The 18,266-nt window shown below is 38.8% G+C and overlaps 1 protein-coding gene across 1 annotated transcript in view; it reads right to left on the reverse strand.

Moving 5' to 3' along the window:
* LOC113228649 (dipeptidase 1-like) overlaps positions 1–18,266 on the reverse strand; it is a 234,544-nt gene that overhangs the window by 9,124 nt on the left and 207,154 nt on the right. The window contains exons 7-9 of the mRNA XM_026462009.1: positions 13,111–13,165; positions 11,405–11,581; positions 6,398–6,482 (exon numbers count right to left, since the gene is read on the reverse strand). Coding sequence (XP_026317794.1) covers positions 6,398–6,482; positions 11,405–11,581; positions 13,111–13,165 — 317 coding nt within the window. The remainder of the gene's footprint in view (positions 1–6,397; positions 6,483–11,404; positions 11,582–13,110; positions 13,166–18,266) is intronic.

An 18,266-nucleotide genomic window follows, 5' to 3' on the forward strand; every position in this document is an offset into this window, starting at 1 on the left:
AGAATCTTCATGGTTTGAGGTTTTCGAATGAAACTTTTTTCAAATGGTTTCTGTGATTTTTTATTTTTATTTGAAACATTTGAATATCGACTTTCAATTGTTTTTGTTATTCAATTTAGACAAGAAAGATGGATACTGCGAAAATTCGAGTGATTTTTGAATACGAGTTCCGACGCGGAACTAACGCGGCAGAAACAGCCCGCAATATCAATGCTGCGTTTGGAGAGGGGTCTACTAATGAACGCACCGTGCGATTTTGGTTTAAACGCTTTCGTGATGGAAATTTCGACTTAAAGAACGAGTCACGAGGAAGACCGCCCGCCCGACCGCCGAGGAAGACACAGGTGAATAACGATGAATTAAGAGAGATAGTGGAAGCCGATCCTAGTCAAACTACCCAGGAATTAGCGGCATGGTTTAACGTTACCTTACCCACAATATTGACTCACTTGCGTCAAATCAATAAAATAAAAAAATATGAAAAATGGGTGCCTCATGTTTTGACTGATCTGCAGAAAGAAACGCGTGTTGAAACTTGTGTTGTCTTGTTGAACCGGTACAGAAATGAAGGAATATTGGATCGAATTGTAACATGTGATGAAAAGTGGATTCTTTATGATAACCGGAAAAGAAAAATGCAATGGCTGACCCCAGGTCAAATGCCACAACAGTGTCCTAAAGCAAAACTTACCAATAAAAAGGTAATGGTAACTGTTTGGTGGTCTCAGCATGGTGTTATTCACTATAGTTTTCTCCAATCTGGTCAAGCAATAACGGCAGATGTCTATTGTGCCGAACTCCGAACCATGTTGACAAAACTAGCAGTAAAACAGCCCCGACTCATGAATCGATCTTCACCATTATTGCTCCACGATAACGCGAGACCTCACACAGCACGAGAAACCATTTTGACCCTTCAGGAACTGCAGTTAGAAACCATTCGTCATCCTCCGTATTCACCAGACCTTACTCCAACGGACTACCATTTTTTTCGTGATTTGGACAATTATCTACGTGACAAGAAGTTTTCTTCCCAGGAGGCAGTACAAAATGCTTTCACACAGTTTGTGCAGTCTAGATCGTCGGAGTTCTATCGCAAAGGCATTAATAACCTTCCCATTAGATGGCAGCAATGTATAGATAATAATGGCAACTATTTTGATTAAATAAATTTGTTAAAAATTTAAAAAATAAACAATTTAGATTTTCAGTACAAATCGGCAATTTCATACTTTAACCCCTATTATTAACAAATAATAAATAAATGACTCAAAACAATTTTTTTATATAAAGCATCTGATATATATAATTAATTAATAATAATAATAAAAAATATAATTAATAGTTTGTAAATAAAATGGTCTTGAACGGAATATCTTGCTCATATCAGAAGCTGTTAGTTCAATTAAAATAGAAAAATATATTGCGGTTATAATAGATAATTTCATGCAACTATTTTACCAGATTTATTACTTACAGAAAAAGACGTCATTGGAAGTTGATGTATAACGAGTGTGGCCTACATGGCTAAAATGATTAATTTTACAAGATTTTATTTATTCATTTTTATTACGAAATATAATACAACACATTATTCTACTGTAATTATTGATAAATTATAGAATGCCAAACAAAGAGGTGGTAATTTGTGTGCCAAATTATAATCTGTAATAACATTCAAGGAAGTAATAATATCATAAAGCTGTATGTATTTTGAAGTTTTACTGCCAAAATCAAACAAGTCGACCTCAACTTAAAATTGATACATATTATAAGATTAATAACCGTGACGGGCTCATTTTGTCCAAGTTGGTTCCAGATTTGTGGAGTCGTCGTGAAGTCTGGCGTGTATATACACGCGAATGTTCACTTTATACGAAGTGAAGCAAAAACAACTACTTCTAATTAAATTTTCTGTTCTGGTGGGTTCTTCTAGTTGAACATAGGATGAGCTTTAAATGGCTTTGAAATGAATTTATTTTTAAGAAAACCTACTTGGTTTTTTTTATTTAGGTGGGTCATTATCCGCTAAGATGTTATATTACATAGATGTTATATACGTTATATTTAAAATAAGTGACATAATATGCACACATTTTACAAATAAATTGTTAAGGTTCCAACAATCGAGTTCCAATGCCGAGATGCGCGTCACCAACCACCGCCTCAGAACTTTTCTCATGTCACGCGTTTCATACCGCAGAATATTAATTGTTTCATAAATAAGATACTTGTGTCTCAAGGATATGACGTCAAGGATCCGTTTAGCGACAAATCGATTTAGTAACATAGCAGGTACGATACACCCGAAGCGTGAAATATTAAATTTTAATGTATGACGATACACTGTGACACTTGCTATATTAAGTGGAGCTTCACACTGTAACGGCTATAAACAGACTACGTCAGGCACATTACGCTTTAGCTCTCTGGGGGTAAGTGGATTGTTATAGTCGCTATGCCATTTCGTTGCGTTATTACATTGCTCGGAACCTAGACTACATAGTGAAATTACATTAATGTTAGTTACGGGAAGGTGATTTTTTGTGTTAAGTTAATATTAGTGTCTTCAATTATTTTCTGTGGTGGTGAGCGTTCAAATTTTTTTTTTGCCTAAGTGGGCGGTGAGAAAAAAGTTTGGGAACCTATGATATAAGGGGTTCGAATGCGAATAGAAAAACATAATGCGAATAGATAGAAGCGTAGTTGTAGAACCATTCTGTAAGTCAGTGAGGCGGCGGCAGAGGGAACGGCGTGGACACATTTTCTGCGTACCCACGGAAGTATTTATTTGATCTGTTTGCATACCCTATTTTGTAAATCAGAGTTGCTCAGCGGGAGTGACTTTTTAAAAACAATTAAGTGACGGCATTTAAAAAACAATTAAGGTGTCTCAATATGTCTAAAGTCTACAGTTTCCAAAATGGAAGCGCGTTAGTTGTGACAAGGAAGGCAATATAGGTGTCACAATTACGTATCTCTCTTAGGAGTACCTACTTGTTATAAAAAAAATATACTTAAGCCGGATATTCATTAGCGAGCTGAAACTGTAACATGACAGATGCAATAACGAGTTTTTAGTGTGTACGCGTGAAGCAGTCTTCACTCGCTATAATGAGTACCTGGTTATCGTCGGCTCACTGCGAATCGCACGCGTTTCGCTTGCGGCAAGCTCGAGAACCACGTACAGTCACGTACACTTTATACGGACAACGGCACACCAGACTACACATTTTTGTTCGAAAATCGCCTCCCCAGTGCAACGGAACAAGATACGTCAATTTGTAGCTTGATGTGCTGGCGTGTGTACTTTGGACCGTTCTTATCGCAAGCGATATAGAGTTGGTGTCATAAGTGTAAAGTTTGACGTGCTCTTGACACTGTAGGTACGTACACATTATGTTTTTGGTAATATAACATGCAACGATGACGGTTAAAGTTTGCTCGTGACTACCCGGCTTTACGCAGTTACGCGTTGATGTATATTTTCAGGAAGATTAGTAATGGGAACGGTGTGTTTAGGTCGGGAGGGAATAGGTTACTAATCTCTTCGAACGAGGCACTTCGTATAATTATGATAGAACTTCGCTTTAGGCAAGTACATTTAATCATTAATTATACTCGCGCCTCGTCCTCGAGATTAATAACTGAAGATTACATAGCACTTGTAGACTTTGAGAGTACTACATGGACATTACTGAAATAACATCAATATGATAACGGATAAATAATTACAACATAATTAGTTTGCATTAATTTTGTTCTGGAATATACATTATATATTATTTTTTATTTAATTAATATTAAATGACCACAAAAAGGAAAAAATATAAATACAGTTCATTTAATAAATGTCACACATTTAATGTCTTTAGAATATAGATTATAATTAAGCGAAACCTGATTCATTATTCATTATGATGATTAGGACAGTTAGAACCGCAATAGAATATAATCATAGAAAAAATAGTCTAGTCATCTGTTGACTTTCAAGGCTTTATGATAACAATAACTAGCTAATAGCAATCAGGGTAAGCTAAATTAATTCAGATTAAATTCTGATAAAGGCAAAGAAGCCCTTTTTATTATTTACGTTAAATCTCTGATAGAACTTTGTGAAAGTGTTAAAAGGTCAATCCAGGCAGTCAAAGGTATTGCGGATCGCGTTGATACCTACCCCATGAGAGCGTCTACGCCAGATATGTTCAGAGTGCGTCGACTAGGCACTGTAGCGTCGATGCCGAGTGTACGCTTTGTTCAAAGGCTGAGCGTTTATATGGCTACAAGTTTATGTGGTTGCTTAAGGCTGACAAACAGACTATCAAATTTTCTTAAGAGCACAGTTATATTTAAACAGCATAATAGGATTTCAACTCCTAGTATTATTGACGGATTTTCCGTGATAAAGGATTTATATAAAATATGGTCCGCTTAGTAATTTTTTACATATATGGATTTTTTATAATGTACGTGTTATGTACCTGTGTCATAATGATCATCGCTAATGGGCCGCGGCCTTAATTATCATCGCAACAAGGGAGCGACACGAGGTACGACGCTGCGGAACGTGCGCTGCATGACACTCAACGACGAAATGCATTTTTAGTTTTTACTTCACCTTTCGTTCTAACGTTGACTACTAGACTATTTACCTATTTAGTTTGATTTTTTTTGTTTATTTGCCTTCTCTGAGTATACGTACATACGTAAATAACGACTATTATACAATTATGTAATTGTTATTTACGCCCTAGTATATTGCATATTTTAACACACATTTTTGAAGCTGTTTGAATTTTTGCGCGGTACTTAATGAGGTGCACGACTGGAGCCTCGTACCATTCCCTTCTGGTCTGCGCACCATGGCAAATCCTTTCGCCACGAGAATTTTAACATAAAAAGGAATCATCGAAATCGGTTCACAAGTCGATTAAAAAAAGTCGGTAATGAAAGCTAATAAGATAACTTATTCGAGAGTAGTTCTAAGAAGATTTCATTATTTGGCTACCATTCAGTTACGCAATCTAATACACAATTGGTATTCCCGGTAACGTTATACATATGGGTTGCGGTGGTTGCAAAACAAATACCTGCTGATGTTAAAAATTCCTTACTTTTCTGGTCATAGTTATGTTAAAAAGTATAACATAGTTGGTACGGACAGCCGTGCAGTAAATTTTAATAGAGTTGTTCCACCATTTTCTAAGACGGGCATTGTACTGTTTTATAGACATTGGTGACAGGGAGCCAGCATGAAATTTGACGGAGATGTGGGTAAGCTTGTTTTTTTTTATAGCACGACTCGCACAATATAACCAGAATAATTATGCTTCGTGTCGGGGAGGCAACGTAATTATTTTGTGTGTAGAATTCTAAAGTTTTTCAAAAGAAAAGAGCTTTACATAAACATGAGATATCATGGTTGTGTAAGCAGTAAGGGCAGAATCATACGCCCTCGTGCTTCAAATGAAATGTTAATTCTATGTCACATCAGAAATGTTATTTCTATGACACATCAGAATTGCTAAAAATAGAGGTTTGAATACAGGACAGTAAAAGAATCTAAGGCCTTATTCAGAGAGGCGGTGGACGCGGGTGCATGTAAATCTAATGAACGTAGACACCCGTTGCTTTCACAGTGGCCGCGTGGGCCTGTGTCGAGAAGGGTGCGGGCGCGAGTGTGCTCACGCCGCACGTGTAGATCTACTGGCTCGGTCCGCCTGTACCTTTCACAGTGCTTGGTTTGGCGTCTGTTTGCGATTTCGATGTGTGGATCTACCCGCTCCGCTCGTAGCCGATTTGGCATTGTGATAGGGAAGACGCCAAGACTCGCGCGCCCACGCCTGCACTCGGAATGAGGGCTTTTCCCTAAGGCGAAGCATGGTGATGGGTCTTTGTGCCTTGAAATGTATTTTGAGCATTTTTTATTTATGCAACTAGCTAAAAGGTGCAACATCTCCTGATAGTTGAAAGTGTGCTTTACTGTGCTAATTTATGTCAGGATGACACTTCTTTGACTCGAGATCTGTAATTGTATTGTCATAGGACTTGATATAAAAAGTAAATAAGAACAATTTTGTTTTTTCACACTATTTTGGTAAGCTGAGGTTATTTAATGACACCTATTTATTAATAGGCAGTAGGGTACTGCCTTCGAGTTATCTACCCAGAAGAGTACCAATTAGGTCATGTGCATAGATTTGAAAATTGTAATATATCATTTCCGCTCCGTGTGAGATCATTCGTGTTATGTCGATTGCAGCAGTATTACCGTCACACGCTCCGCCCTAACCCGTAACGTTAGAATAAACGGTGTCGTGAAAGTAATGATTCAATCTAATTGGGTTTTTGTGAAGGATTATTTATACCTCGATACAAATACAAAAAAATATCTTACCGGCGACATCGGAGAGCGTGGCATTGGGTGCACACTTGACGAAATCGGGGAAGAAATTCACCATGATAAGACCGCCGTTCTCTTTCTGGAACAAAATACTAATTGCCACAGAAGTACTATGTGATCTAACCTACAGTCACAAGTTTTTAACTTTTTTGCAACATTTGTATGAAAATGACAGCTTTCGTCACCTCCTGTACGTGAAGAAAAAATTAAATATATTTAGATATTTATTGTTTGATCCAACAAAAATATGGTTTATAAATGTGAAGTTTTTATATTGGGGCAACCCACAGTCAACTAGTCTTTGACGTATAGAAATGTTAGTGTATTTTTTTACAAATTATATGTAGGTATAAAGTAAAATGGTTCCTGCCATATTATCTTGGTGAAAAAAGAAGGGTTCGTTTCAAAATAATTTTCATAGATTTAATAACAGTTTTAACTAATGGGAAATGAATTATTGCTTCAAGTTGTGAGAGTGTTCTTATATTCTTAGGCCCTTAAACAAATCTGACACCGGTCGAACCGATGACCAATGATACAAATTCTGTGAGATCACGTTGGCATTCTACAAATTGTTCATACAAGTCAAATTACAAACAAGTACAAATTGTTCATCCATTAGGAGGTCGGGTCTGAACAATTGCATTGCGTCTGACGACGAGTTGTAGCTGCTTGTACTGCTACATTGAGCACTCGGTTCTGGAGGCTAGCGGGATACGAAGCACGGTGCACCGCTGGCCGACAGTGGAAAGTTGGGGGCCCAAGTAGTGGGAAAGCCACCCGTGAAAGGCTGCCCCGCCACCCAACGAAAAATCCCGGAATGCTCCACCTTGCCGGTTGGCGACCGGAAGGGAGAACCAGGTGACCATCTGCAGGGGGTTCGGGCATCCCCGCGGTTTCCAAGCCGATTGTACTCTCGTGTGGCAGTGTGAGCATGCTGTTTAGTTGAACACGACGCAGTGCCTCCTTCAACTGCCTTCCTCCTGCCTTTTCACTTCTCAAAACAACATGACAAGTCATAAGAAAGGAAAAAACTTTACCCAGCGGTTGCGCCCTCCCACTAAAATAACATCCGAGGTCTGCACTCAAATCTTGATTCGGTCCACTACCACCTTGAAACAGACAAACCGCAGATGCTGTTCTTCACAGAGACGCAGATCAGATGTCCCACTGACGCAGCGTACCTCAGCTACCCCGGGTATATTCTGGAGCACAGGTTCGTACCTCGTGCAGGAGTCTGTGTGTGTGTAAAGCGTCTCAAGAACCTTGAGGCACCGAGTTTTTCTGTTTTATGGCTTCTGGTAGACACAGGAGTTACACAAATAGTGTACTGTTGTGTCTACCACTCGCATAGTGGAGATCAAGAGACGACCAAGCTGGTCCAATGTCTGAGCGAGACGTCTGATGAGGTTCAACTCAGGTAGCCAGCGGCGCAACTAGTCATAATGGGGGACTTTAATGCTCACCATCAAGAATGGTTGTTGCTCATACCAGATGACCGATCACGCTGGGAGAGAGACGCGTAAACTTGCGTTAACGCTAAGCCGTTCTCAGCTCCTCAGTATCGCCACCAGGATCCCAGGTGTTGAGTCTCATACGGCTAATTGCTTGGACCTTCTGTTAATAACTGATCCAGATCGCTACTCTGTGGTTGTGGAGGCCCCACTGGGTACTTCCGACCATTGTCTGGTGAAAACTGTATCCGTTTACCCCCTACCCGATCAGGGCCCTAGTGGTATGAGACGGGTGTGGCGATACAAGTTAGCAGATTGAGACGAAATGCGCCATTTCTTTGCGTCATACCCCTGACAGGCGTGCTTTACTTCAGGAGACTCGTCCAGCTGTGTTGATGTTGTAGTCGAGGTTTTGCGTTTGGGTATGGAGTATTACATACCATACTCTGATGTACCCAATGGACCCCAAGTTCGTCCATGATTTAACGCTGATTGTAGTTGTGCTGAAGCACGTAAACAGTCCGCGTACCAAGCTTGGGCAGATGATCGACTACGCAAAGCTTCGAGCACTCAAAAGTGTGTTACGCAGGGCCAAGTTCGACCATGTGTGCCGCATTGGGGCCATGCTTGGCTCTTATCCAGCAGGCAGCAAATCCTTTTGGTCCCTGACCAAAGCGGTCAATCAAACTATTGTCGCCCATCTCTACTACCTCTGCTGAGGACGGATGGCTCGCTGGCTCATACAGTGGAAGAGAAGGCGAATCTTTTTGCCTCACTCTTTGCAGAGAGTTCGCGTCTGGATGTCGCAGAGAACCTACCACCTACTTTACCTCAGGCTGGCTGTACTATGGTGCCAGTTCGCATACGCCAAAAAGAGGTACTTAGAACTCTGCGAAATCTAGACGTGAATAAAGCTAGCGGGCCAAATGGGATTCAGAGTCCATGGTTAAACGTTTGGATTTCACACTTTGACCCATCGTCAACGATTTCGTGATATATCCATACCGATAGCCGAGGAACCTTATAAGTTCAAGTTCTGACCCCAGATCAACCAGTGTACAGGTTTATCACAGACCTCTGTCACTTGACTTCATCCAGTTCTCTAGAAGCCAGTGCCACGGGTGGGCAGCCCCGGGTGAACGTACAGTACTTTCCAGTACTTATTCATAAAATAGTAGTATAGTAGGCCAGATGGAATTCCAGTGTGGAAGTCCTGCGTAACTGTGCGCCTGAATTGTCTCCTGTTCTCACACGCCTGTACCGGCTCTCACTTGAGACTGGTGGTAGTTCCCAGGTCGTGGAAGCTTGCAAACGTGCAACCTGTGTCGAAAAAGGGAAGCAGAGCTGACCCTGTCAACTATAGACCCATCTCAGTCACTTCCATACTCTGCAAGACAATGGAACGCGTACTCAACAACCGTCTCTTGTCGTACCTTGAAGAAAACGACATCCTCAGTGATCGCCAGTACGGATTTCGACGAGGGCGATCTACTGGGGATCTTCTTGTGCCTGTCATATATGGAGCGAGGCTATAGAAAAGCAAGGCGAAGCACTTGTAGTACCATTGGACATTTTGGACAAGCCTTTTAAGTAAACTTCCCTCTTATGGGCTTCCCACTGACCTTTGCAATTGGATTTCGGATTTCTTGAGTGAACGTTCGATTTGAGTGGTCTTAGAAGGCTACACTTTCGAACATATGGCGATAGCTGCCGGAGTTCCTCAGGGTTCCGTTTCTGCTGCATATCAATGATATGTTAATTCCAGGTATTCCTTTACGTATGCTGATGACAGCACAGTTGTAGATAGGTACTTGATCAATACAAGGGTCAGTGGAGAGGAAATCCAGTCTTGTCGAGAGTCCATGGTTAGCCGTTTGGATTTGACACTCCAGGCAGTCTCCGACTGGAGCGATGCCAATTTTATCAAATTTAACGCTATCAAAACTCAGGCGTGTCTATTCTCCACAAAACGGAGTCCCTTCGAGCTAACTCCGACTTTTCGTGATATATCCATACCGATAGCCGACTGCCTCCAGCTAGATTTAATTCCTTCATCTTTCCAACACCGGGGGCTAGGCGTTGGCTTGGGTTCCACTCCTATGTTGTGGATATTCCAAAGATTCGCACGAAGCGTTACGCTTCCACGATTATATGGCGAACGGCTATGGAGTGGACTGAACGTTATAACTTAAGTTTTTTCAAGGCGAGAGTGAATAGACATTATTTAGGTGTGCATGCTCCATCGTCGGCCTCATCGTCACTTTCTATCAGGTGAGATGGAGGTCAAATGTGCACTTATATTTTATTTAAAAAAAAATACAAGTCGTATTGGCCTTACAACATCATAAGGTACTGCGTGAGCAGAGTTGTGACGGTGTGACCTCCTCGCATCGTCAGCCCACCATTTTGTCGCCTTTCTCTGGTTTTTGGCCACTCGTATTTAAATTTAAATTTTGAATTGTTTCATTCTTTTGCCTCACATTCTGATTTTGTTTCGTTCCATCGTCACTCCCTGCTCGATCGCGACAGTGGATGGAGCTGTTTAAATTCAATCGCGTCTAATTTTGATTCTTTTACTAAGTTATAATTTTTATTTTTCTCTCATACATATAATTTGTGGTTGGTATATGTATACTTAGTAATATATGTTTCATTTGCAAGGGTTGGAGGCTGGTGACTTGTAGCACAGGTGTTGAACCTATAGCAAGCACTAGCTCCTACAATAACTGTTCTAAAATGACTAAGATTGTTTATGTACTTTTTATTTGTTGTTTTATTTTGTGGAGAAATAAAAAGTATTATTATTGTTATTATTGTATTTATTTTAAACTACTATTATTATCATTATAATATAATCTAAATCATGTGTCAACTCTAATAAATGTATAACAGTCTACAAGCCTTATCATGTACCTATGAATACGTATCTGTAATTCAGTATAACTCGGCCCTTTTAGGGGTAAGTGTCTACTTAATATCTTATTCATCAAGTTAGGAAGTGTAGTGTTTTATATTAATGTACCTGATTTTCTATATGTACATTTTTATTGTTACAGCCTTACTTCTTTGTTATCATTTCTTCTTAACACGACTTTAAATAAATTTTTGGACCGGAAGTTTTCTGTTTTACTGCCGTGAACCTGGTCACGGCTTGTTAGGGTTACAACCCTTTCAGAGTAAGCCATCGAAACGCGATTATACTGTGGCATTCTCAAATCTCGCGTTTCTGGGATGTACAGAATACCTGAAAGTCGTAAAGTTAAAACCACCATTGAACTGAACACGTCGACTTCAATAACTCGATTACATTTTCACCGCCATTCAGGCCACGAATGTGATTTAGACTGACGTCAATTAATAGTTTCCTCGATATATATTATTACCTTTATGTACCTTTTGGATTTCACTCTCCACAATTTTCATTTTGACTGCAATTTGAGGAATATGAAAATTGAAAGTTATAGTACACTTACAGTATGTTTTTATAAGTTGTACATATATGTAGCTCTTACATATATAGCTATATATGAAGTTGTTAGGTGCTCACCAAAGCCTGTATGATATCGTCAGGAACGTTTCGCTTATGCGCACAAAGGCTGTACACCGAGGAGTGGCTGAAAATCACAGGCGCACGGGACACCCGGATCGCTGCGCGTGTCGAGTTTTCGCCCACGTGTGACAGGTCCACGATCATGCCCAATCGGTTCATCTCGCGAACCACTTTCTGCCAACAAAAAATAAAGAAATACAGTTGTCAAGAAAATTGAATCTGTGATCGCCAGCAAATCTTTGAAGCCTATTTTGATGTTAATCGTTATATGAACTACGACATCGCTAATTTAATACAGATTTTGTACCGGTATGCTATCTACCACGATAATCCGTGTGTAGGTTTTTTCTTCTACTTATTTCTTTTTCTTGTACATATTGCAAGGCGGGGCACCGAGGAAGGTCAAATTTGTAAACTTTCGCGAGTCGTAAAACTTAGGAAACAAGATTTAACTTAAGATGAGGTAAAGTTTCGTTTCCTTATAATTTAATTCCATTGTCAAATTAATAACAAAAGTCACGCTGAGATTTCGAGAATCTTCTCGAAATTTTAACTGTAGGTCTGCAAATTCCACGATTGTGTTTGGGTTCAGACGATATCATGGCGCAGCGCCATCTATAATTTATGAATTGCTTGGAAACATAACTTCGATTCCTAGGGCGGAGATACCAGCGGAGATGCTGAATAATGACTCTGTCTTAGAAGTTACGAGCTAGGAGTATCAAAGTACAAGCAGCGGCGGATTTTACAATGACAGCGTTTTCAAGGAAAGCTTTAATTGTCATATTTTTCATTATCGCCTTGTTTTATTACAGATAACGGTAGTGAAAAGGACTTCAAATGAAGGAAAGTGGGCAGAGCCAATTTTATGTCCATTTTGTAACAGATTTTCGACGATAATAAAGGCAGCGGATTAGAAGCCGCGACGTTAGTATTTTATTTGCCGTAATATTTTACTTTTTTATTTATGGTATTAATTATTACATTCACTCTATTTCTTTTTCCTTCTATTTTCTTTCACTAGCAAGTAATATTTGATCATGATGGGTTATCGCTTTTAGTTTATAATTCAAGGCGACCCAAAGAAAGGGCCATTGGACCATTTATTGGGCTTTGCGCCAGTTTAATACCATGCTAATGAGATTCAGTACCGCACGACCGATGTCGTCGCCGTCGCTGCGCAAGTCGCGATATTGTGCCAATATTTCACTAGGATACCATTTTGATTCTATAATTATTTCTCATTTAATTTTCATTCTATTACAATAGCTTAGTATTCAATATTTTAATTTATTTATTTCCGTTTGAAATAGCATCGGCCTTATTACACGTTGTTAGTAAGTGTAATTACATGCGCATTCTTAAAATTCAATTACGTGGAAACGTGATGAGAATACAAATTGCAGGTTAATATGCCTGAGTAGGCAAAACCATCGATGGGGGACTGTGAAACTTATTGTGTTATAATATCTCCGTTCTGAAAGAAATGCTTATTTCTTGATGTCATTAGCTGCGGATCATTTGGCGTAGTGTGATATCGATATTATTACACTGTGTAAACGTGGAAATACATCACTGCGAGGTTTCCCTATGGTCTTCTGGGGGCTACCGGGTTAACTGTGACCATTCGCTATAGTTATTCGCAATGTTCAATTTATGAAATAAATACTGCAATATATAATGCTAAAGAAGAACTCACTCACCTCTCCAAATTCGGTGAGACCGTTGGCGACTGGTGCTTCGTTCGAGGAATCAGCCCTATGGACAAGCAAATAAATGACATAACATAGACTGCTGTTATTGTTTTGCTCATTTATTTTTTGATTTGATTGAATAATTTGTAATGTGGTTTGTGACAATGGGATGTTTACGGATTTAAATGATAGAGGCCAATAATTTTCTTAAATAAAATTATATGAAAATTAATTTCATGTTTGTAAATATTTCATTAGTAATGCGTACTATGCATCACCAATACTTGTAGAGATGCTCTATTTTCAAAAAATGACGTAAGAGGTGTTCTTGTAAACAAATTGAGGCGGTGTTTCCCGTTGGTCGGATTGATGGTCAGACTGGTCTGGCCAGTGGGAATATTTTCCCATAGTTCAGATTGATTAGACAGCTGGCGATTCGTCAGGATGATATAGAAAAATGTGTAATCAGGGTCAAAACAGCATTATTTGAAAATAATCAACGAATAGCTGTTTAAATGTTGAAACAGAGAAAGTTTCGTGCGATATTAGAAAAGCTGCGGGAGCACTTTCGCCCGCAAGCCGGATTTATACTTTTTCCAGAAAAGTCGACAACATTCGTTTTTCCTCGAAACCGAATAACTGCCTTTAAGAGAGTAGAGTGGCTTCTATTTTTTTTTTTGGTTCATTAAAAAGGTCGTTTGTTTGCCGAAATCAATGCATTCAGATCGGGATTTATTGTTTGTTTCACGTCTGGAACACTGTAACAAGTTAGTCCTCGGCTATATCCAGGATGAAACAGAAAATAGTCATATTTTATGATCATATTCAGTTACAGGTATGAAACACATTTACGCGGTTATACCAGGTGTAAAAGTTCGTACAGCTAATCACTCAGTAAATTCACCCTGCACTTACATTAGTTTACATTTTCTTAAATAGACAATTTTTTAGACAGGTGTAAATAGATTCACAGGTGTACATATCTAGAGCGTTCAGATGAAAACCTGAGTTGGTAATAAACTGATGTTATTTGCTAAAAATAGTTTTGCGTAATTTGTCAGCATTTCCATTTCGAATGGAATGTTCCTGTGCTTTATTTGTAGCTAACATGTCTATGAATGACTTTTTTATGAATGAACTACTCATAATTTACGTAAGTTGTACGGTTAGCAATAGAGTGTGAAGCAGATGTATCGATTTAGAAAAGAAGTAATTAAATAGTTATAATTTTTTTAGTAACTCATGTTATACTCAGTGCACTACGTATTGGGCTATATTTCGTACGTTCATAAGAAATATAGCCCAATCTGAATCCGATCCAATTTGAGTGCACAAATAGCCCAATAAATGCTACATTATCCCATTATGCAGATATAGGTAAAAACGGGATAATCCTAAAAGCCATAGTAAAACATTATTTCATTATTATAATATACATTATATTTAAATTCGCAGTGCGTTTCGCAAAGAAATTTAATGAAGTGATATCTAGTGCAATAAAACGTTATCTTTGAAAAGCGTGTATCGCTGCTTGTACCGCTTGGAATGTCTGTGGATTGAATGTAGCCTGGAAACTGTAGTAGCCTCCGCAGTCTCCACACATCTTGCTTAGCGAGTTTAAAGTTCAAAAACCAAAAGGATAACGAAATAGTGGTAATAAATCCAGTTTTATATATATTATATTCCCGTTTTATTAATATTTGTGATCTTCAAAATGTTTATCGCGCAAGAAATTTTTGGTAACTGGTAAACGGTTAAAAAAATTAAAGAGAAGACGTGGTCGCTGCCGCGATCGGGCAGGGAGTGACGATGGAACGAAACAAAATCAGAACGCCGAGACAAAGGAATTAAAGTAAGATTCAAAATTTAAAAACGAGTGGCCAAGAACCGGAGAAAAGGCAATACAAAGGTGAGATGACGATGTAAGGAGGCCTTAACGGTAACGAATGTGGCGATTGTGGGTGAAGGAAAATTATGTAAATTGACCGAGTAGCGGAAGAATTGACGTTCTTAGCATGCCGTTTTATGAAATTACTCTTCCCGGAAATGCCTCTGAAAAAAATTTGCGGAAAATCCTCACCCTTGATTCAAATATATGCTCAATAAATAAATGGCATTTAAAAATATTTTACTATTATATTAAAACAGATTTAACTATTCGTTTCGTAAATATTGAAGTAGATTTAAAGAGAAATTGAGGCTATTAGCACAAAAGTGCTGAACACCATGTGTATATTTTATATTTGGATGCTATTTTCATGAACAGAAAATGTAATAAAAAAATATTTTTTATACGTGAATATGAGCACCACTTTTGCGCGGATGGCTTCAATTATGTATGATATTTATGTAAACCCGAGTTCTACAAATGCACCAGCTATTGATATATGTTATATAGTGTTACTATACTGGAATGACAATAATTGCGTACCTGAGAAGCATTACACTGCAACCGCCATTTTTGTAATTTTACAGGAGAAGCGATTTTGTGTCAAAATGCAGCATGCCATATGATGCCATAAAAATAAAACTGATAAATTTTCAATAACAATATGTTATAATATTCAAAGTTTGGTAATTAGAGATCAAAGCTGTTTACATAATGAGATCAATTTCTTACTTTTAGCGATATTTATAACAATAAAACAAAAAACTAGTTCACATACCGTGTCCTGCTTTTAAATAAAAATCAAATAGAAAAAAGTTACCGTAACATGTGACACCTCTTACAAATGAAAAAAAATACATAAAAATGGTTGTATTATTATAATTATATTTTAATTTTTTTAACTAAAGTGGTTACTTTGTCAGTATCAGTCATCCCATCACACAGTCGGTACCTACAACGAGAATTAAAAATACAAAACCATTGTAGGTATCGATCGTGTGATGGAATGACTGATATTACCGACAAAGGTTACATTAGTTAAAAATGTTTTTTGTTTTGTTTTTGTTGTAACAAAATTTATGAAGAAGTTTCTGTTTATGTTAAAAATTACATTTGTATTATTTTTTCATGAAAATAATAAGATAATTCCTGATATTGCGGAGTCACGTACGTGTACTATGTGAAGTGATCTATCCCTTGTGAAGTTTTGGTTCAGGATGCGTCCAGTCAAAATCGTAATCGTTATTGTCTGTAGCTAGTATAAGGATCAGCGGGAATGTCAACGAAATTTTCATTATCAAATTAGTGAGGGCTATTTTGTCAATCTCTGAGAATTTTTTACCAATTCATTGTTTACGATTAGCTGTGCAGACAGCCCCCATATCCTTCTACATACATAAGTTTTGTTTATAGTGACCCTTCATATCAACCTATTGGTTACACGGGAAGGGCACTATAACCTGTGCGAGTAAGCCCGTACAGGGATCTTCTTAGTTAGGTCTTGGCCCCAGATCAGCCCTTTGCACGGACTTCATCCCGTTCTCAAAAGATTAGTGCCTTTGGTGAGCTGCCCCGGATACACGTATAGCACCCTCTGGAAAATAGTCCCTGATAGGCACCGAAAGCTGTAACGAAGCTGTAGCGAAACCGAAGCTGTAGGCATGCTCACTTAGTTGCACAGTGCGCAACAAACGGTTGCCACCGACTACCAAATCTCCTCTTTGGTGGCGGGGCCGTAAGCACGCCCATTTCTCGACGCCAAAGCGTCTCTGCAGTTTCCATATACCTACGTATCTGGAAGGATCGGAGGGTGTCTAGCTTATCCTTCACTAGCTCTCCGGGCTAGTACCGAAGATGCTGGACGTAGTATCTTGCGACAATGTCCGGATATAGTTTCTGACTTAAAGTGCAGCTCACGTGACCCGCGCATCTCTTCGCCTTAAGCCCTCGTCTAGACCGCTACTAAAACGCGATAGCTGCATGCGGGACAAACACCTCCGCCACATGTTACCGGGGCAGATGAACGTGTTCATCTCTGCAGCTAACCACAAAAACCGGCGAGTCCATACCTAAGTCCGGGTCCACCAGAGACGCCCGTGAAGGCGTATCACTGGTGGAGGGCTTGGCCCGGTTGCCCGCCGTACCCTGGTTTTACCGAGGAGCCCGTAGTCTCTCCGGAACTCCCTATCTGTCGAGTCAGAAGATAGAAACAGCACTCGCTGTGCAAACAGACTAACATCACGCAAATGAGAACCTAATTTGTAGCTTTAACATGGAGTTGTGCCGAGTTGATTCATGGCCAATTTGTATTGTTTGTATTGTAGAACCCACTGATGGGATTGGCACAGGTACTTTTTAATATTTAAACGGATTTTTTTGTTTGTTTTTGTTTTTTGTTGAATTTGTGTAAGGGTAGCGAGACTATCGAACTTCAATTCGGGGATTTCGCGGTGTATTCTTTGAACAGGCACCGGCGAATCGTGGTCTATATACTATTATTTGTTTTCGTTGTCTTATAACATTATACTGTGTCTGTACTAAAATTGAGAATAACACTGTAACTCCGAACTTACAATAAAATGCTTCGTAGTGGGTAGCAGTCTTACATCAAAATACTTTTAAAGAACTCAGTACCTATGGCGAATTTCATAGACACAGTTTTATGTGTCGATAAAGCTCGAAAAATTGTGTAGGATACCGTTAAAAATTGAAAATCGCAAAAAATGGAGTTACAGTGTTATGCTTCTCAGGTACGTTTATATTATATTTTTATTTGCTAAAGATTAAAATATTAAGTTAAATTTAATTCTAATTGACTAAACGATATACGCACAGAGAAACCTGTCTGACAATTATGACACTACTCCAAACATGAGACGATGGAAAGAAAATCTCACTAACGTAGCCAACGATTTCCTTACTAAGCGATAAAAGAGACGCCATAACTCAAATGTCTTTGAATTTTCGTTGCGGTCACACCAAACCGGTAAGAGAGCAAAGGGATGACGGTAACGGTACCCTAGCTCCTCTCATTCATTTTCGCTGTTATTCTATTGGATAGTTTTCACGTTTATCAGATCAGTGAAAAGAAAGATAAATATCCTATATAACTGTCTGTTTATTGAAATACAAAATTACGAAATGCACGTCCTTTAAACCCTAAAACTCTAAACCCTAATTCCAATTTTTGAATATTTAGTTTTATTTGGGGTTATAAATTTGAGTTGAAGGTATGTTGAGGGTAGACAATTTTAAAGTAATCAAGCTCACATAAATA

Source organism: Hyposmocoma kahamanoa, unplaced genomic scaffold (genome assembly GCF_003589595.1).
Source record: "Hyposmocoma kahamanoa isolate Upper Pololo Valley unplaced genomic scaffold, ASM358959v1 100021, whole genome shotgun sequence".
NCBI classification, from domain to species: Eukaryota; Metazoa; Arthropoda; class Insecta; order Lepidoptera; family Cosmopterigidae; genus Hyposmocoma; species Hyposmocoma kahamanoa.